Below are 21,807 nucleotides of genomic sequence, written 5' to 3'. Positions count from 1 at the left end.
TTTACAAGAGCACGTAGTGACAGGACAAGTGGGAATGGCTTTAGACTGAAAGAGGATGGGTTTAGATTAAGTATTAGGAAGAAATTCTTTACTGTACAGGTGATGAGGCACTGGAACAAGTTACCTGGAGAAGTTGTGGATGCCCCATCCCTGGAAGTGTTGAAGGTCAGGCTGGATAGGGCTTTGAGCATCCTGGTCTAGTGTCCCTGTCCATGGAAGGGGGGGAATGAGGTGATCTTCAAAAGGTACTTTTGACCTCAAAGCATTGTTTTGTGTGGTGTTTAGAGAGGTAGAGATTTGATATATTCAGTGGATGGCTGCATGTAAACAGTTACAGTCAACAGCCCAATATCTAACTGGAAACCAGTAATGAGTAGTGTCCATCAAGGGTCTGTCCTGGGGCCAGTACTATTTAGTATCTTCATGAATGACATAGACAGTGGGATTGAGTGCACCTGTCGCTATTGGAATGGACACAACACAGAAGGTTCACTAGAAAGATTTTATTGAAGAGAATAGGAATAGAAATAGGAATGACTTTGCACTTTTACAGCTCCTTTTATACATTTCTTAGGCCTACACGATCTCTACCTATAGGTTAATTTCTAACACAGCAACATCGTCTTACAGCTGATAGGTTAACTCTTTCAATCTTACTTTCCCACTCTTTCTCAGCACATCTGTTCCTTTATCTTGTATGTTTATGTCTTACTCAGTCCCTTTATCCACAACAAGTTCTTGTTTCTCACAGGCAGCTTTCCTCCTGGTACTTTTCCGGGGTACATCAGTATGTTGTCAGGGTTAATGCCTTCATTCTCAAGCACGTCCTCATTCCATGTCAGGCTCTCAGTCCAGCCGAGGTTCCCCACATGCACCCTCAGCAGGTTTGCAGATTACAACAGGGGAGGTGCAGTTGATTCCCCAGAGGGAAATGTTTTGGGCCTCAAAATCCACACAGACCACATGACAATTAAATGCTTAATTCTTAATGGAGTTTATATTCACTTTCTGCTACAAAAAATATGTTTCTGTGCTCTTATATTGTAAAATAATAGAATAGTTTGAGATTGAATGGACATTTTGAAGATAACCTAGCCTAACTCTCCTGCAGTTAGCAGGGTCATTTTCAGCCAGATCAGGTTACTCAGAGGCCCATCCGACCTGGACTTGAACACTTGAACACATCCAGCTCCTCTGGGCAACCTGTGCCAGTGTTTTACCACACTCATTGTAAAAAAACTTCTTTCTTGTATCTAATCTAAGTCGACCCTTTTGCAGTTTAAAACTGTCACAACAGGTCCTGCTGGAAAGTCTATCCCCGTTTTTCTTATAGTCCCCCTTCACGTACTCAAGGCTGTAATAAAGTTTCCTTTAATAAAACCTTCTCTTCTTCAGGCTGAACAACCCTGGCTCTCTCAGCCTCTCCTTTCATGAGAGGTGCTCCAGCCCTCCATTTGTCTTTGTGGCCCTCCTCTGGATTCATTCCAACAAGTCTGTGCCTGTTCTGTGCTGAACACCCCAGAGCTGGATGCAGTGTTCCAGGTGGGGTCTAACCAAGAGCAAATCAGAGGGGCAGAATCCCCTCCTCACCCCACTGGCCACGCTGCTTTGGATACAGCCCAGGACACAACTGGCTCTCTGGGCTGTGAGTGCACATTGCTGGGTCATGTCCAGCCTCTCACCTGCCAGCATCCCCGAGTCCTTCTCTGCAGGGCTTTTCTCAATCCCTTTATCCCCCAGCCTGTGTTGATACCAGGGGTACCCCTATGCAGATACAGAACCTTGCACTTGCCTTTGTTGAACCTCATGAGGTTCCCATGGGCCCACTGCTCAAGGTTGTCCAGGTCCCTCTGGATGGCATCTCATCCTTCAGGTGTGTCAGCCACACCACTCAGCTTGATGTCATCTGCATATAAGTGACTGAAGCATGAATCTTTTGTCTTTTGTCAGATGCATCAAAGTTTGAGTCTTCCCTGCTTACTACAAAGAAGACTCAAACTGATCCATTTACTTTGGTTTTTCTTGACTGTTAATTTGTTTGTGGTTTTATGTTCAGGGTAATTTCGTTGTAGAGACCATTGCAATTGCTGTCTAAAATAAGAAATTTCATGCAGTGTCCTATGTAGTTCTAGCAGTGTTCATGCAGGCATCTTCCTCCTCCCTTCTCGAAGGTTATGTACAGCTCCAAATGTGGATGTCATTGAGCTTTGGCCCAACAAGTAGATCATAGATCTTTTGCAGATTTCTAGTAATAATAGAAAAACTAATGTTAAAGGAATTCTTCCGGACCAAGAAAGATTCTGCAGGCAGATAATTCTGCTTTTGGTCTTCTTATTAGAATATGCTAAACATAAGGATTCTGTGCTGTTCCATCCCCTTATCTGGAGCTGCTGTAGAGGACAGAAACTCTTCTTCCAATTTTTCCAACTTTCTAGCCAAGCAATTCAGTAGTATAACCTGAGATGTCTTTAAAAGGAGTTTACACATCTCCTCAAGACTTTACTGAATTCAGACAGTGCAGAATGGGAGGTTGAATTGTAGCAAATAGGCATTTGGTCTGTACGAGGGTGAGTTTCACATTGCATCTTCAAATATTTGCTCTTGATGTTTATATAAAACATCAAAATGCCACAGCTTCATGTATTAAACTGGAAGCTATCTTAAGGTAGCCTGACTTGAGATGATGAGTAGTGCTTAGTTGTCTTTGTTGGCTTTGGTTTAGTGCTCACTACATCAATGAAAAAGTTGAATCGTATCAAAAATATGAGGTTCCCAAGGGAAGAAGTGAGCAAACAAGGCAAATTCCCCTTCCCAAAGGTCTGCATAGCTTCTGCTGTGTATTTATTGCAGATGCTGTAGTAAAATCTTCTTTCCGTGTCGGTCTAGTGTTCCTGTTCTTCACTTTGGAAGAGAAATGCTTTTTACCTCCCTGCTTATGCACAGGTGTCAAGAGTCCTTGAGCAGAAGACAGAAAGCAAGTTCTTGTGCTGAACCATTCTATTATTTTGTGGTGTTTTTAATAACTTGAGCTAGTTTAGCCAATATCTTACTTTTCTCTCATTAGCCAGTAATGTAAAACATAACATGCCTGTGCTCGCATTCTGGTGTTGCAGTGTCTCTGTTTCATAAGAACAGTTCTCTTTTTCTAACAGTTTTTTTTAAATAAAACATCACCATATTTTTATCAAAACATGTTTTATTATATTGTGTATTAGTAGAACGCAGCCACCTCATATACAGGAGGGGGAAAGTTTTTTCTAGAGGTCATAGTAAAGTCCAAAAGTTTTGTGGGTTTCTAATCAAACTTTCTGCAATACTTTTTTTGTTTTCCAACTAAGTTCTTACAAACACGCAGTTTAATTATTTGGTCTTGTAACAGTCAAAAGTTGCAAGTAGAATCCTTACTGCAGTAATTGGCAGCTGTAGTGGGTTTCTGTGGCTGGATTTTGGTAGTGGGGGGGGCTACAGGAGTGGCTTCTTTTATAAGCTGCCAGAAGCTTCCCCTGTCCCGTGGAGCCAATGCCAGCCAGCTCCAGGACAGACTTCCTGCCTCTGGCCAAGGCCGAGCCAGTCAGGAGCAACAGTAACACCTCTGGGATAACATGTTTGACACAGAAGATCGTGGCACAGAAGGAATTCCAGCCAGAGAAAAGTGGAGTGAGAACATGGGAACAGCGATGTAGGCACCAATGGGAACAGCGATGTAGGCACCAAGGTCAATGCAGAAGGAGGGGCAGGAGGTGCTCCAGGAGCCAGAGCTGAGGTTCCACTGTGGCCGTGGTGCAGAGCAGGGTGGGGCAGCTCAGGTTCCCCTGCTGTGCTCCTGCAGCCCATGGAGGAGCCCATGCTGGAGCAGGTGGATGCAGGAACCTTTAGTTGTATTTTCTCTCCCCTGTCCAGCTCAGGAGAGGAGGGATAGTGCAGCTTTGGTGGGCACCTGCCATCCAGCCAGGGTCAACCCACCACAGCTTCATGAACATGTTGCCCATGTCTGTCTCTGCAGAGCCTTCTCCCATGGTAGCAGGTCACTGAGCAATCATGACATGAAGTGTTCGTATTCTTTACATTTTGACATGCAAAACAAAGACTTTTATGTAAGTTTTAAAATTTTTTTTCAGTAATTCCAACATCTTTTATATGTAGGTCATGCAGGAGTGTCTGCCAGCATGATGAAGAAGAGGACCTCCCACAAGTAAGTTGTTATATTTTTGCTAAAGTATAGTTCTCAGTAACTGCAAGTACTGTTCTAGAAATATATCTGTATTGTTCCACTCACTTTGTTCTTGAAAATCATGTGGAATAATATTTAGTCTATATATGTGTGTAGAGTCAGCCTTTTAATTCTTTCAGGAGGGTGGTAGGAAAGAAAGCCCCACAGATAAAGACTTAAAACATTGTTTTGACTGTTAATGTGGTATTTGTCTTTAATACAATTTTGCAATTCTTTCTGGAATCCATAGAGAAGGATATGCAAGCCCCAAATCATCCATGTGTACTGTAGGATGTCTTTTCTCTGGCACAGAGTTCATGCATTGTCACCAGGTCAATAGAAACTGCAAATCATGCTTATTGATAACCCAGTCTCAATGTAATCTTAGGCAAATCTAATCAAGTATGCACTATAACTGTAGTTTTGGAAAAGATTTTTCTTTTTTTCTTCTAAATAAAGAATATACTGAAATACTTCTGTAAGGAGGCTGCTATCTGTGTGGGAAGGAAGGATACCTGCTTGTGCTACACTTTCATGGCATGTATTTTTCCATCTACAACATTATTAAATAGTAGCAGCTGAACATTGGTGAGTAGCTGTGTGAAAATAGAGGTAATCTTCTGGGTATAATTGGTCTTAGATGTCATATCTGGCTGTATATCTGGTGGAAGAAATCTAAGCTGGGTAAGTGTGAACGTTACTAAAATGTTACTAGCTGCATTTTAAGTCATGTAGTGGTATATCAATCAAAAGCAATTTGTTCACCAGGTGTATTTTCTATGATTAACGTAGTTAATCACTGCTAAACAGTGTTAACTGTTTCCCAGAAACACCACCTGATGTAAAACTACTCTAATCCCTTCCACCAGCTCATCATTATCCATTCTTGTCTATCTTCATAGAAGGCAAAGAGAAACATTTATTTGTCTAGGGACAGGTAGAGTTGGTTAAAATTTAATTTCTCTTGTTCTCTTTCAACCGCTCAGAGAAAGGAGTGTATGATGGGAAGACTATCAGAGGTGGGTTGCCTTTCGTACTTGAGGGTGGCTAGATTTGTCTTTACTGTTGTGTTAATATACACTTATTTAAATAAATAGGCTGTAAATTTCGTAGCATAAAGGCTTTTGTGGGACATGAGAAGTTTTGATCCTAAGTGTTATAATTTCGAGGCATTTAACATGAGCATCCAGCTAAGTTTTATGTTAATTTAGCCTAGTTCAATTGTTTATTATTTAGTAAAGGTTTTTTGTATGAAGCCAAGATGATTTATTGTGTGCTTCTCTCTGACTTGTCTGAGAATGAGGCAGAGTAGTAGAGAATTGTTTATATTTATAGTTTAACACAAATCAGTAGGTTATGAATGATGATGTAATACTATATGCTGATACTACTCTGAGCCAATACGAAAGACCATGAGTTAGTAATGCACACTTTGTCACTGATTTAGTTATTAATTTAGTTGCTCTCATTTAAAGAAAAAGAGGAAGAAGCCTACTGGCACTCAAAGGCCGTTGGAGAATTTGAATCAGCTTCAGAAGGTTTGCAGCAGAGGAAGGAACAAGGCAAGACTCAGTAACTGAGGATGTGATAGAATGAGCAGTGTGGATGAGCCTTCTGAACTCTTCTTTCCTAAATGGTAGTGAACTGTTGAGCCTTTTGGAGATGGTTCCTGTGGGTATAGGGCAGTTCTTCCAAGTGCTCTGTCAGTGGGTAGTGGTGATCTCTGCTAATAATGAAGGTGACCTCACTGGCATCAGATCAGTCAGTAAACTCCAGGATCTCATCCTTTCCACCCTTGCTGTATGAGGAAAGAATACAAGAAATAGTACAACTGTGAAAGTCCTTTCTTTATAGGCTCTCCAGATTTCATGTAGTTGGCAATTCAAAGACTTTGAGGTTCAGGTTATACCTGCTGCATATTAACTACAAGTGAACTTAAACATTTTGAGATTTTGATCTCACTTTATGCTAAAGTAGTTCTTGGTTTCTGCAACATGTGGAGCTGAGATTCACAACTGAATGATGGCTTTTGAGGGAGTACAGAAAGTACTTTAAAACTTCTGTCTTAACCTAATGTGGCTCATAGTCTGAATATTATGAAAAGTAGTTAATAACAGTCTCTCATTAGCATTCTGCTATTAATGATAGGCTGTAATAAGGTCACAACTGCATTAAGTTTTGGGTCCTATTTTTAATAACTTTTCTGCTTAGCACCATGAAAGACTTGAAAGTGTCCTGACCACTGCTGCTGTACTGCCTTTATAATGTCTTACAGTTTTCCTCCCAGTTTTTCACAGTTGTGCATTTTTGGCATGTCTGAGGGGTGTGGTTTTCTTTCACCCTTCTGGGTTTGTTTTTTTTTTTCCTTGTGGTGTTTTTCTGAGGTGAGATGATCAGGAAAAAAAAAACCAAACCATCAATCGACCCTAAGTGGATGACTTTATAGGTTATTGGGAATTTCCATTCTCCTTTTTAAAGCACAACTCTCTGGTAATGGTTGATTTTTCTGCTGCCAGTCCTGTGCAGTTCTGCACAATGTTGGTTTCCCTGGTAGCAGCTGCCAAATAAAAGTTTGTGTGAGGACCATATAAACACAGCTTTAAAACCTGGAGAGGCTTCTTTCAGGCTGTGCAACAGTCTATAGTATCTGGCTCTGATAATGAAACTTTTCCACGTAACTAGATTTTACTTAACAGCTTACAGCCTGCAAGATAAAGAAGAGGATCTGAAACTTTTGGGAATCAAAAGGCCGTTTACAATGAAGATGTGTCTGATGTGTCGAGCTATTTCCAGGACTTGCTCATTTCTGTTTCTCCTGGCTCCATGTTTTCCATGTCTAAATGTTCTCTAGTCTTCAAGAGCAAATCTCCATGGAATTTTAAAGATAATGCTAATGAAAGAGAAGGGGAAAAATTGCATTGGATCTTCTGGATATAGCATCATAGAAAGTTATGAATATTTGTGTTACTTGATGTATCACAAAAATAACACACTACTAAGGAAAAGAGCGTTGGTTACTTGTTTGTCTTACATGGAAGTACATTCTATATTATTTATTAATATTTAACAACTTATACTTGCTTTCTTACCACATGTTCAGGATGCAAGAAGTAGGCTTTCCTTAGTAGTTTACTGGTTTGACTGCCTCATTTCTTACAGAATGAACTGCTGCAAAAGAGAGTGAGCAGCTGTTCAGTAATACAACCTTCATACAAAAATTTGAACTGCAGGTACACCTGGCGGGTACTTGACTTGTAATTAAATTTGTAATGCATTTTGCTCTATGAGGCATTTTAAACATAGTTACCCATTTGAACTCAGTTAAGTTCTCTTTTTCCATAAATTTTTTTAGAATGGGTGTGAAACTTTTCGCCTTATTGTTCCAACTCAAGTGGATTATGCTTTGTAGGCAGAAAGTAAAATTGACTATGAAGTTGAATGAATAGTATTATAATCTTTTTCAAAGGTGAGATGATTAGCAACATAAACTGCTTAAACTAGATAAAGCAATGTCAGTTTTAACTTTTATCTTTAGTTGTTTTCATTCCCTTTAAAATGGAGCAGTGATTCATAAGAACTACTTGAATGAACTACATACAACACAAACTCAATTTTACTGTGCCAAGAACCAGCTCTCTGTTCTCATTTTGTAGAAGTAAAATATTACTGACACTTACAATTAGAAATGCATATATATATATGTAAACTTGAACAGAATTGGAATTTGAAAATGTGCTTTAGTTTTTGCATAAAATTAGAACCAGATTTGTGGGAGAGTCTCTCTTTACAGGAACTCCCACCTGTTCCAGTTGTCTGTGCTATCAAAGTTTGATCTTCGAAAAGCTCAAATGATCGCAAAAGTGAAATTTGACAAACCCCCGTGCTAAGATCTTCATGGTGAATTAAAGCCTGGAGGTGGTACAAGCTGCTGAAGGAATCGTGTGTTCGCTTTTTATAGTTATGATTATATCTTTAGCATTAAGCGTTCCAATATCACAGACTGAGTGCATTATTCTGAAAGAGCGTTTCCAGGGTTTCAGTGGTATGGTTGTTGCCTTCTTTTTTTGGATCATGTAGAGAGTTCTGAGAGAGCATTCATTGTTCCTGGAGATATTTTTCTTTGATCGCTACTTCTAATCTAAGGAAGAGTGTTGTCTTCTGCAGCTGATACTCTTCTGGATGTTGCTTTTAGGCATGCTAGTTGTGTGCATAGATTACTGCCATTGAAAGGATGTGTGCTACAAGTAGTAACCCAAAAATTGATTTTACAACTAGTTGACATTCAGGAGAATTTTGTATACTGTCATAATGTCCCTTAATTTCTTCCATTTGGATTCAGAATTGCCAATTCGTGTTTTTAATAACTGGATAGAACAAAACTTTTACAACAGTTTCAGTGATTTGAAACTGTCAAACAGCTTACATCATGGTTGATCAGAACAGCAACTGCTATTCACCAGAGGGAATTTCCATGCCAATTCCGTGAAAATAGCAGAAAGATAAAAAAATATATTTAATTATTTTCCACATAAAGGAGTATCTCTTTTGTGGCCATTTCCATCACATGCAGTTTTTCATTTCCCATATTAAAAGGAGCGATACAGAAGTGTTGTTGCTACCATGTGTCTTTAAAAATACTCTGAGTCAAAAATATCTGTAAATGAAGGAGGCTAAATTTCCTTCAATTGAAAACAGGTTTGTTTTAGGGAAAAAACAACAGCTTGGAAGAATTTTAGTCAACCACTGGTAATGTTTGCACTGACTTTTGCCTCCTGGGACAGGAGTTGTTTACTGTTCTACAGAGAGCAACAAGCTAGTAAAGTTGTAATACTGCCAGGTAACCTTGTGCTGTGAGACCTGATCAGGTGAGTTTTACTTTGGGCATTCAGTGTAGCAAGGAGCAGAATAGTTCTTTTGGCTTAAGCAAACTAGTTTTAGAATTTGCTGTTAGGAAACTGACCGTTTGAAGCACATAAAAAATGTTTCACTACTTTTTAGTGTATTTTTCTTTTTTCTGATACAGTGGGCTATGCTTTATGCCCTAATTTGAATAAAGGTGCGCTAAGCTGTAAAATATATTGTGATGTAAAAGCAGACAACTACTTTCTTAAGTAGAATTTGTATGTACTTGTTTAATATTAATGTTTGTATCTGTGCACAGAAAACATAGAAACAATGTGGGACCCAGCAAACCTATTTCTCAGCCACGAAGAAACATTGTAGGCTGCAGGATACAGCATGGATGGAAGGAAGGGAGTGGACCTGTAACGCAATGGAAGGGCACAGTTCTTGATCAAGTTCCTGTAAATCCCTCTCTCTATCTCATCAAGTATGATGGATTTGACTGTGTGTATGGACTAGAACTTCACAAAGATGAAAGAGTTTCAGCACTTGAAGTTCTTCCAGACAGAGTTGGTAAGCATTTTAGTTTTTTTCTCCTAAATTCATATGTGTATAGGCTGACATTCATTATTAAATGTTCTCCACTAATCTCTGCAAACTTCCCCCAAGATAACACCTGAACGCTTGAAGGTTACTAGTCAATTTCATTTTTGTCTCATGACATGTAATCTAAAATGCTCTTAATTATTTTTGATTCCACGAAGGTTTGATGATACTAGTGAGTGCAATTGCTGTTTTCAAGTAGTGTGCAGTATATTCTGTAGGGGGTTTTTTTTGATTAACGTTGATGTTACTGTTGAAATTTCAACTGTAAGACATCTTGGCTGTGGTGTGTATTCGTGTCTAACAGTAATAATGTCACATAAGTACATGAGGAAAACCTCATGAGGGAAACCTCATGTACTTCCCCCAAGTACTTTTAATAATGTGGGGAAGGCATTTTCTAAATGAAATAACTTGATTAGTAATAATGCTTTTTGATGTTCAGAATTAGCACTGGATTGTTAAACGACAGTTTTTCAAACTACCGGGTTTGATATTTACTCAAGTAAATACTAGTTTATAAACAGAATAAGTTGTTCCTTCTTCTAAATGCAAAGCAATAGGTAGCAGTCTGTAGAGCGGAATTAGGAGGAACCAAACCTCAGAGTTCTGTTAATAACATCACAGAATTGTTCTGTGGTTGGCCTGTCTTTGTCTTCTCCCATCTGCCTCTCGCTGTGCAATGTCTAGTTAAAATACAGAGTCTTTGCTGCTGTGGCCTCAGTTGATCTCCCTTTACCTTGCATTATGATTGTTTCGTCATAGGGGGAGCACAGTAATACATTGATATTTTAACTACGCTCTGAAGTTTTGTAAGTCTTCAGTAGTAAACTCTCTGGAATGGACAGTGTTCGTTTTGTGTATGAATTAACTAACTTCCCATCGGATGATTTATGTATGAATAAGGGTAAAGATTATTTTTCACGAAGATACATATCTGTGCTTTTGAATGAACTTGTGAAATGCTGTCGTTTCAGCTTCATCTCGAATTAGTGATGCCCACCTGGCAGACACAATGATTGGTAAAGCTGTGGAACATATGTTTGAGACAGAGGATGGCTCAAAAGATGAATGGAGGGGGATGGTTTTGGCTCGAGCTCCTATTATGAACACGTGGTTTTATATTACCTACGAGAAAGATCCCGTCTTGTACATGTACCAACTCTTAGATGATTATAAAGAAGGTGACCTTCGCATTATGCCTGATTCAAGTAAGTAGGCCAGTTACTGTTTTATTCTGGCAGCTTTTTGTACTAAACATTTGTCTGTGTTTACTTATGGACAGGAGAGCTGACAAAGAAACACCTTTTCTGTTGCTCCCTTCAATTTTATTCTTTTTAAGTACCACAACTTATTCTTTGTCTTAACTATTAAAAAGGACTTGAAATGTATTTTAAGTCTGCTTTGGTTTCTTCCACTTTTGGGGGTGAGGGCAGGGAAAGCTTATATGCTTTCTTACCATTTCAGTACTAATGGCTTTTAGTGTACTTTTCCCTCTGTGCTCTCCACAAGACTATTGACTGTTGATGCTTACCTGTTTTCTAAACAATTCTGAATATTTGCTTCCTTCCCTGAATGTGAATGCTTCCCAGATATTTTGAATTGTGTCCTTGAGTCAATGATTGGATGTTAATATTTTGGAGTAGTATTTCTCAAATCAGATTTTAGAATACCTGGAAGTAGTTCTGTAAATTTGCTGGAACTTGCCATAATACTATAACTAAAATTTCTAGGATACTGTCTCTTCTCAAATATAGGCTTTGCATATGTTAGGAGACCAAATTGTAGAACATTTCTTTTAAGCTATTTTTTTTTTTTTGGTAAGGGAAAAATGTATCACTGGATCTGATACTAAAACTTTGTCTGCACTTCTAAGTGAAAGTATATGAGGTGAGCTTACATCTTTGCTGAGAAAGACTCTTCCCATAAAAGTGATATTAAGAGGAAAATAACTGTGTGACAGTGGGACTGAAAAAAAAATGGAAGAGAAACTTCTCAAGTTTGTGGAAGAATTTTCAGTGTAAATACAAGGCAATCTATTCATCCCTTGGCGGGGGTTTTTTGTCTTTTGAGAATTCTTTCACAGCTCTCAGAAGTGAAAATAAAATGGGTGGAATCTGTAAGGGATTCCTAATTCAAACTTGAAGCAAAATTATTAATTTTAAAGCTTATTTCCAGAATAAAAGCCACATCAGATTTGACAACTGCTTTAGAACGTTTCTCACTGGAATACAAACCACAAGCTTGTCTAAATAGGGAACAAGATAAGAGGAGCTGAGAAGGAAGGTGTGGTTAGCTTCTGGTTCTCCATACAGTCATTTTTTTTACCTTATTTCATACTTTTTCTGTGATTTGCTTGTAGCCAGTCCCTTGGCAATTGGCCTGTTACAAATCACGCGTTCTGGTGTCCAAATTTACCGTAGGGTTCATCTAAAATACAAGGATATTTCTGGTTAGGTTTTGCTACAGAGGAAAATAGGCTTTACCAACAGCATTGTTTAAATATGGAGTCTAAAGCCCCTTTTAGTAAGGAGTTTGCACCTACCACTATTTCAGAAGAGATGGTTTTGTTGCAGTGGCGTGCATGCACTGAAAGTTTGAATAATATCTGTGGGAAGAGGGAGGTTTAGTTTGGCTACCTTTTTGCTAAGGAGGCCCAGTGTCTTTTCCTGCCAGTGGCTTAAATTCAGTTATCCACAGCCATTTTCTATGACTTGTGCATAAGTGTTCCTGTCAAAAGATTTACTTCTCTTACCAATCAAAGTGCTCTTTTTGTCTTCCTGCAGTATTGCTTGAGAATTTTTTCTGCAACTACTTTCTAGAAACATGGCAACTGTTAGGTGCTTGTCTTAACAAAATTAATTTTCTACGTAATCTATTTACAACTTTTAATTGGTTTGTATGAGTTTTAAAGAAGACTATGCAGTTGTCTTCTGTATTGCAAATTTTATTAATGTCTACTAAAGCTTGCTGGATTTATGTTACAGATGATTCACCTCCTGCAGAACGGGAACCAGGTGAAGTTGTGGACAGCCTGGTAGGCAAACAAGTGGAATATGCCAAAGAAGATGGCTCAAAAAGGACTGGCATGGTCATTCATCAAGTTGAAGCCAAACCATCTGTCTATTTCATCAAGTTTGATGATGATTTCCATATTTATGTCTACGATTTGGTGAAGACATCCTAGACGTCATCATGAACTTTTGCCAAATTTGTGGAACTATTAAATGTAAAATTTGTAGACACAAAGACTTGACTGCTTTCCAGTTTAATGAAAGCTTAAATGTCCCTGCGAACCCACAATCTCTGCCAGCAAAAAACTGTTTTGTTCTGAGTGATACAAACATGACACATTTTGTGTAAAACAACTCCTTTTCTTGAAGGAAGTCAATATGTTTGGGCAGGAGGGAGTTAAAAGCAAAGAACAGCTGCAAATTCAAGCTGTGTAAAGTTGATCTAGTATTGTAATCATTAATCTAAATTTTTTCATAGATTTTTACTTTTTCTTCAGCCTTGCACTCACTTGTTCAACTACCACATGAAAGTGTAGTTTGATATTTGATACGCCTTCTTTTGTAACATTAAATTTAATTTCCTGGATACTGGCAGTCCTTGTTTTCAGGGTTGGGACAGAGGTGATTTTCCTGAAAGGTTTAAACAGTTTGTGCAGCGTCAAGGAGTGCCTAACTCAAGTAACATCAATCTGCTGTGTTTCTACCCTTTATTTCAAATTTAGCTTTTTAAGAACTTGCAGTATGTGGAAATACTTGTGCATTTTTTACTAGTCACAGGGCAGTAGGATATCAAGTGTTTGAATTATGCACCTTTCAGTGAAAAGGCTTTAAACTGTAAAAATACATTTAATCTGTATAGCCAGTTAATTAGAAAATGCAGGTTAATGGCCCATATTTACAAGATGTAGGAACCAGTAAAATACATGCAACAAGGCTGCCTTCAATCCTAAATGTTGTACTTCTTTCTTTGTTATACACACTTCTTAGCAAAACCCAAGTGCTTGGTGCCACAACTTTAACAGTATATATGCTACTTCAGAAGACTTTAGACTACGCATTGGCATCAGTAGTCTCATTTAATATCAAAACCTAGCAACCTGAATGTTTGTGTGTGGACTTAGAAGCCTAACAGTAGTTAATATTTTACATGATAAGTACAATGTCACGCCAGGGGAGTGGGAGGGGGTGTCCTCTTGCATTGAAAATGTAACTTTGGAGAAGGAGAAGCATTTTTGTTGCCTTCTGCTCAGTCTGTTGCATTCCTTTGTGTTGGTTTGCTTTTTAATCATTTCGGTTCAAGAAGGCATCTTCCCAATTTGTTCTTTTTCTGGCTTTTCCACATAAGGAGTGTCTGGACAAATCTACAGTTTAAACCCGTTGTTGCCTTTTGTGGTGTACATTGTACTTGCTTTGAGGTATGCTGTTAACATGAGCTTCATTCTATGAACACTAGAGTTCTGCATGCCAGTGGTGTACTATCTAATGGAAGCTGTAGGCAGTCTCAGTGGTTCAGTCATCTGCATTAGATTGTGGATGTAAATAGCAGCCCACAACTGCAAAATCCTTTCACGGTTTTGATCTTGCAAGATAGTTGTAAATGAAACTTAGGGTTTCTTAAGTGTGGCAGCTTTTAAAAGTATCAGAAACGCAACAACGATCCAGTACAGCAACAAAATTGTCATGTTACATTGAGGCAGAGCTCCGCAGGTTTCAAAGAACTGCTTCACAGGAATACAGTACATGAAGACAGACAACACTGTTGGTGGAAGGAACAAATACTCTGATATCCAACCATATGCCATTAGTGGAAGGATGCAGGAGAAGTGCTGTTAATCAGAGGACAGAGGTCTGGATGACCTCTGTTGTGGGTATTCTTGATATTGAAGACTCAGTGGTTTAAGCCCCTTTCTGTCCATTTTTTTTGCCTGATTTCATATTTTAGCCTTAAGGCTTGTGCCTCATTATGCTGTTGAATGGTAATAAATACTCTCCGTATAAATATGATACCTTAATTCTTTGTCCATCGCTACTATATTGCAGTATGTCCAGTATTTCATCATGGGCAACCAAAGGCAGGCTATTGTCTTTCAGTGAATAGCTTCTTGATGCAGTCCTTATGCAGTAAGTACCTGAGTCGTAAACGTTTCTTGTGTTTGAACAAAGTGAGCAGATTTGCAACACAGTGTTTTCATCCTGCAGATCTGTTGTGTTTTCTATTGACTCTTAAGAGTCCTGCATGTAAATCTCAAAGCTGAGCCTGGCTCCATGAGCCCAAGTCGATATTTGTGGCACAGGAATGAGTGAGTGTATTGACTATACACAAGATACATGAATTACCTAGTACACTGAACTTTGGGCTATATATCTGAGGAATATAAGGTTTGTTTTGAAATATCTGAGGTTTAGGTCTACTGGAACAGTTTTAGCATGAGGCTTGCATTTGTGGGTTTTCTGCAAGCCTCTTGAATACACCATGTATTCTGCCAATTAGAGTAAAATCTACAAACTGTTAAATTTAATGGTTGGTTTTCAGTGTCCCCATTGTCTGTTGTGTGGATATTTTCTTTTCACCTTTTTTTCTTTTTTTTTTCCTTTGTTTTTTTTTTTTTTTTTGATAGCTTAAACCACCTTTTTGAGGCTTGAGACTAATTCCACTCCCTGCCCATCTGCTTTGGGCTTTGTTTTAGGCTCATGTTTCAGATCTGCATGCAGTGCTTGCGTTACCCTGGTAACTAAATGTTGGTTCCTTGTTATAGGGGTTCAACATTACTTTCCAAAATCACATAGGGCTTGTGATGGCACAAGCCATGGATCTTTGTATAAAAGTTATTCATCTTTCACATTTACCTGCTGTAGTATTGTTGTATATTGTGTGTGTGCGTGTGTGTGATGTCAGGCTGCCATGTAAAACTTTCTAAAAAGGGAAAAAAACACAACTTAAATGCAGACCATCCTTTTTTGCATGCTTAGAGGGTTAGAACATTCAATGTAATGAACTAAAGTTGCATGTTAAAATGTTTAGGTTTTTGTTTTGTTCTGTTTTTATTTTGTGTTCAGTTTTTTGTGAATTTGCTTATTGTGTGGTTTAATGGTTGTTAGTAGGATTAAATGCACCGGTGAGACGAGCATAGTGCCAACGGAAGGTAATTTTCCAGTTGTATGTGTCATACAGCGTTTGAAGGGACCATGTATTCTGTTAAAGAAAAAATAAAATCTCACTTGAATAGCAAAGCATTACATTCTTCTTCTTTCTTTTGAGTGCCAAACCCTAAACTATGTTGGAGTAAACATGGGGAAAACCCTTTTTATTGCAGTAGGTGGAAGCCTTCTGTAAATGGATTGTCTAAACATGGGGGCTTTTATCTTCAGAGAGAAATAACTAGTTGTGTCAGGGAAATTAATTACAATAAAAACAGTTTCTGGTTCCTTGAAAATGCTGTGCATTTTGTATTTTACATCATTAGTGCAGTTAGGATGGTTCTTGGTATGTGTATAGTTCAAAGGTCTTCGTGTTCACATTTTCAAATTAGGTAGTGAATTCATCTTTAGAGCTTGGTTTCATTATTTTTATTTTATTTTGAACAATGTAGACAGTTCCCTGTTCTCTGCATTTAGAAGTATAAACACTTTAAATCTGTTACTTAATTCTGTAAGTAATTTTTATAATTATGATGTAACTCTATCCTTAAAACATTTAAAATAAACCCTTTATGTGCAACTTAAGCCTGTAAATTTGTTCTCATGAGCAAAATGTAGTGATGTGATTTCCGATTGTGAAGAAGCAATTTCTTAATTTTTTGTAATTAAAAGGATTTTTATTTTAATGATGAACCATGTAAGCTGGTATAATAATTGCCCTATGAATAAGTTTGCTTGCAAAGCCAAATCTTTATTCTTTTTTTCAAGGAAGTAAAAATGCTGGTTGGATGGAATTTGACTAAGGTAAAGCATAATATTAAACTGTATTTCACTAAACACAGTAAAACTCCCCTTCAGGGGACTGTGCAGGTCTGTGAAACAGTCTCTATTTCTAGAGGACACAAAATATTTCAGCAGTGGCAAACAGCAGAAGCATTTGGCGGTGTTTTGATGATACATTCATCTGCTTTGAATTAATAAAACTCAAAATTCAATTAAGCGTATTTTGCTGGTGAGAAAATGCAAAGTCGATCCTAATTAGAGGTGATAAGCAGAGAAGAAAACATCAGCATGTTGTATATTTTATAAAGTCCTACAAGTTGTTGTGAAGACTTTGTATAGTTAAATTACTGAGGCAGACTTTCCATGTTTAACAGGTTTTCTTTATTACTACCTGTTTTCTGATAATATAGGGTGCATGGCACTTAAGGACATGATATAGGTGTGGACTCTGTAGTGCTAGGTTGACTGCTGGACTGGATGATCATAAGGGTGTCTTCCAACCGAAATGATTCTGTGATTCCGGAATACATTTTGGGCACCAAGATCTCTCGGTGTATACTGGAGAACCTGGAGCATACCAGCATGCAGTTGAGATCAGTATCCAAGCCTCTTCAGTTCCCCCAGTTCCCTGTCCCATTGACAGTGTCTGGTTGCCTGAGACACTGGTCCCAGTGAGGGTTTATGTTGTGTACATCTGTGATTAGGGAGAGTCTAAGACTTTAGCAGGAGTATCACCTCTGAAAACCAGGTGCTTATCTGTGTGAGCTGGCTACAATAATTAGATGTGCTGACGTTTTATGACTAATGCCTGAACCTGTTCTGTATTACCAAACTTCTGATAAACCAACTTCAGTTTGGTGGCATCTTCCACTATAACAAAAAAAAAGAGGAGCCTTATAAAAGCAGAGGTGTTTTTTGTTCTCTGTTACTGCAGGAATGAAAATGCTCCTGAAAGCTTGGTTACTTACGAGCTCACTTAGAAGCAGCTCTTTTGCCAATACTTTGAAGACAGTAGTGTTCCACAGATGTAGGATGGTGGCAGTAGGGGTCCTATCCAGAGCTACAGCTTTAATACTACTGTACTGTGTTTTCACATTTGTCAGGTTCCTCCTTGGGCGTATGAACAGGTTAGATTTTGAGGGGGGGAGGAATAAAAAAAGCTGCTCTTTGTTCAGTGAGTTATTTATTTTTACATGAATTTTATTTTTTTTTTTTGTATTCATGCTGTAAGCAGTTGATGACATCAGGGAACTCCGTTGTTTTCTGGAAAGGATAAACTTCAGTAAGGATGTTTTGGAAAAGGTTGGGTTGCTGCAGTTTAGGATCATTAAGGTCTAAAAGAAGAAGTAAGAACAGATCAAAGAAACTTATAGGTATGTTCTTTCATTCTCAACCACTGGATAATAGATTTTCACTGTTGTCACACAGTTAGAAGCATTTTTTTTTCAATCCAACTCTTGTTTCTTGTTTCTTTTTCAGTAAGTTCCTGCCTTGGAACGTTACAGCACTTAACTCTTTGCCAATATCAATACCACACTGGTTTAATTTATTTCAGAATTGGCAGCCTGAAAAACTTATCAAGCTAGTGAGCATTTTTTCTGCTCTTCCCACTGCCTTGTGAGTTTCCTGATTTCCAAACTCTGAGTGTAGAGCTGCATATGCACAATACACACCTGTGTATGCACAACAGAAAGCAGCTGAGGTCTCAGCAGTGTATAAGGTGGTGTCAGCACTCCCCTATTCTACTTAGAAGTTAATTACAAATTTCTGCACAGTATCCTTCTGGAATCATGTATGATTTGCATAACTTCACTTGTACACAACTTGTGTAAATGGTTTTTCAGCCTGACAGTTTAAAGACCTCTCTGCTTTGGCACTGGTTCCACCCACACCCATGCAATTAATCCTTAAATTTCCTTGTATTCAAGGGGGTCTGACATTTACAAGTCCTTTTTGACTATTTTGATGCCGTGTTGTTCCTCCAGGTCTAAAAGACTGATCTGTTCAAAGCTGACTTTAGTATTGAAAATGGACATCTGCACATTTACTTTGATTTGCATGATCTCGTTACTTGGTAAGGATGTTCCACCGTGACCTCACATGTGAGAGGCCTATTTTTGTCAACTAAAAAAATCAACACAACTTAACACTACTTTAAACACTCATTCATGTTGAGCAAAGTGGTTTCAGATAAACTAACACTACTTTAAGAGGGTGGGAGAGTTTTTTTTCTTTCTTTTTTCAAAGATTGTTCAGTGACAGGGCAGCATTCTTCTGGGTTTTGGGCTGACGCTTCTTAGTCCTGCTGCACTAACTAGCTACATATGGTGTATTCAGCTTTGAAATGGACTGTGGGATGTCTGCTCAAATTATGTTCATAAAGACCTTTACCACTGGAGCCATGCACTGGGAACACTGTCATACTTTCCATAAAAGCTGTAATTAATTTGATTTTACAACACTGTTTACTAACTTCTAGCCATTTTTAACTTATATTTGTCTAACTTAAGCTCTCATTAATTTAATGAGTCAAAACAAAATTAACCTTTTAATCTGTAAGAGCAAAATAAATCAACGCTAATAGCAGAAGCACTAGAGAAGATAAAACGATTCTAAGGTTATGCCTAAAGTGAAGAAAGGATAGCAATTTTTGCAAGCAACTTTTTGCTACATTGCCGCACATTTCATCATGAAAGTTGAAACTGAGTCCTGCTGGGAATCCTCAGTATTTCCCAGCATTGTTCACTCATTGGGTTCTCTGCCTTAAAAGGATATCAATTCTGCCTGGCACAAAATTCCCTTCTACTGTTGGTGTGGCTCAGCGCATTGTCTACTCAGAAGCTGGCAGACAAGAAGTAAAATGAAAGGGCAAAGTTACAGTGCAGCTTTATGAAACAATGAGGTAAAAAAGCTAACTACTCTGATTCAGAACTTCTGATGGTAGGGGGAAAAAAAAAAAAACAACCAGAAAATAACAAAAGGACCCATTATCTAATGGTCATGAGCTGCAAATAAGAGTTCATTCTAAAAGAATTGAAAGTAAGACTAAACAAAAGGATGCTTATAGTGTGTAAGAAATTTATTACCTTTTACTGAAGATAATAAAGATTCATTATTGCTCACAAGGGGCAGTGCTTTCTAACACTGTAGATACAAACATCCTGGCCTTTAACTTCATATTGCAAGACTAGAAGATGCATAGCATTTTGGCTTCCACAGATTTAGTCTACTACATGGAAATTCTCATATTTAAAATAAACTATGCAGGCAAATGGCCCAAATTAACATCATATGTGCTCCAAATTCTGAATTTTTACTTCCAACGAATACCACTCTTGCAGATTACAAAATTACAACTACCTAAAATTGCTACTAATTGTTACTATGTAATCATACTCCTCCAGGTAATCTGAAAGTTTGAAAAGGAAGATCTGAATTGCTTCAGATTTTTAAAGAATACAATCATGTATTCAGGAAGGAAATACTTGAAGAGTGCTGAAAACTTCACCGCAGAAAGCCAGTGATGCACTTCATGATTTGTTTTGAGATGCTCCTTCATGGAATATAAACATTTTTTTGCACTCAGTATAGGTTCTGGAGTGCAAAGATAAGTGATGCTGATGAGTATGTCTTTCTGAGTCAATTAATAACAAAGAAAATATGCACTGTGCTCTTAAGACAAATTTGAATTCTGTAGGCCTTTGCTTTTCGGTAAACTATCACTGCAAGCATTTTAGAAATAACTAATGCCATTTCAATGTTTGTTTGGGTTTTCTCACTGGGATTAGTCACTAACCTTGAATGCTGCCTGGCAGAGTAAAGGTGCAGGGTAACCACCAGAGAAAATGGTGCCATGGAGTGAAGTCACCTGGGACTGAAACCTGAACTGCCTTTGAGGATGGCTGTGAGACAGCAGGCTCCTGCACGGTATGGCAGCGACTGAACCTGCTGTTTACTAGCCTTTCTACCAGAGCTGTAAGGATATAAATAGTTCTGAAGCAGTAATCTCTTATGCACTGGGCCAGGTTAAGGTTATCCCTCTGTGTAGTGCTGTCTTTGCAATGTGATTCACAACAGGCAAGGAGGGCTCTGTCTTGACGCTCTGGTACTGGGGGTGTCCTGTCACACTCCAGGTCTGTTACTTGTTTTCAAGATCCAAATTCAGAAAGAATTTGTGCCCCAGCCAACTGGAGGTGCAGAATGAAATGTGGTCTTACTGCAAACACCGAAGACTTATGCTTTGAGGCTTCTTTAAAACTTAGCTGTCTGTTTATGGAGACAACATGTAGAGCTTCCAGGTCCTTGCATCCCAAACCCGACTTCCTGCCTCTTCAGCATGTCCCATTTGCAGTGGTCTGTTCCTGTGGCTTAGCCCCACAGCCCTCCCTGGAGCAGCCATTTCTCTGAGTTAGCAGCCTTAACAATCTCTTGAAGGAGATGATTGAGCTACAGTGATTCCTCTTCTGAATTGTTTCAACCATAGCACAAGTTTTGAGTTGAAGTTATTATCGGAATGCAAGAACTTAAAATAGGTGTAAATTGTAATGGTATAAATGCCAAGTACTGGCAGCAGAAAGGTTGTAGGGGTTGCCTCTGTGAGAAAATAGATGGGGACACAGCCAACCCCCACAGTCCCACTGCAGGACACGGCTGAGCCCATCAGCCAAGCTAATGGCACCTCTGGAAAGAGTAATAGAGAAGGGGTACAAAGTGCTGCAAGACAGCTGTGAGAGAAATGTGACATTATGTGAGAGCAACAGCCCTGCAGACACCAAGGTCAGTGCAGAAGGAGGGGCAGAAGGCACTGCAGGCATCAGAGCACAGGTTCCCGTGCAGCTCGTGGTGAAGCCCATGGTGAAGCCCATGGTGAGGCAGGTTGTCCTGCCACCCCGAGAGGACAACACTAGAGCAAACATCCAAGTGCAGTCACTGCAGGACCCCATGCTGCAGCAGGACATGCCCTGAAGGAAGCTGCAGTCTGTGGGAAGTCCACCCTGGAACAGGATCCTGGCAGGACCTGTGGCCCTGTGGAAAGGAGCCCACGCTGGAGCAGTTTTTCTGGCAGGAACTGCAGCCCAGTGGGAACCCACACTGGTGCAGTCTGTTCCTGAAGGACTGCAGCCCATGGAATGGACCCATGTTGGAGCAGGGAGGAAAAGTGAAAAAGCGTGAGGAGGAATGAGGAGCGACGGCCTTCAACTGAAACACAAGAAGTTC

The 21,807-nt window shown here is 39.0% G+C and overlaps 1 protein-coding gene across 2 annotated transcripts in view; it reads left to right on the top strand.

Moving 5' to 3' along the window:
- SPIN1 (spindlin 1) overlaps positions 1-16,500 on the top strand; it is a 45,216-nt gene extending 28,716 nt beyond the window's left edge. For both annotated transcript variants that reach the window (XM_018085987.2, XM_018085986.2), the window contains exons 3-6: positions 4,144-4,192; positions 9,372-9,625; positions 10,633-10,866; positions 12,643-16,500. In XM_018085987.2, the coding sequence (XP_017941476.1) occupies positions 4,144-4,192; positions 9,372-9,625; positions 10,633-10,866; positions 12,643-12,842 (737 nt within the window). In that variant the 3' untranslated portion in view covers positions 12,843-16,500. The remainder of the gene's footprint in view (positions 1-4,143; positions 4,193-9,371; positions 9,626-10,632; positions 10,867-12,642) is intronic.
- Positions 16,501-21,807: the final 5,307 nt, after the last annotated feature.

The sequence above is a fragment of the Manacus vitellinus genome, unplaced genomic scaffold, assembly GCF_001715985.3.
Source record: "Manacus vitellinus isolate BGI_N305 unplaced genomic scaffold, ASM171598v3 scaffold_9_pilon, whole genome shotgun sequence".
NCBI lineage: Eukaryota > Metazoa > Chordata > Aves > Passeriformes > Pipridae > Manacus > Manacus vitellinus.
This window is presented reverse-complemented; position numbering and strand designations above follow the sequence as displayed.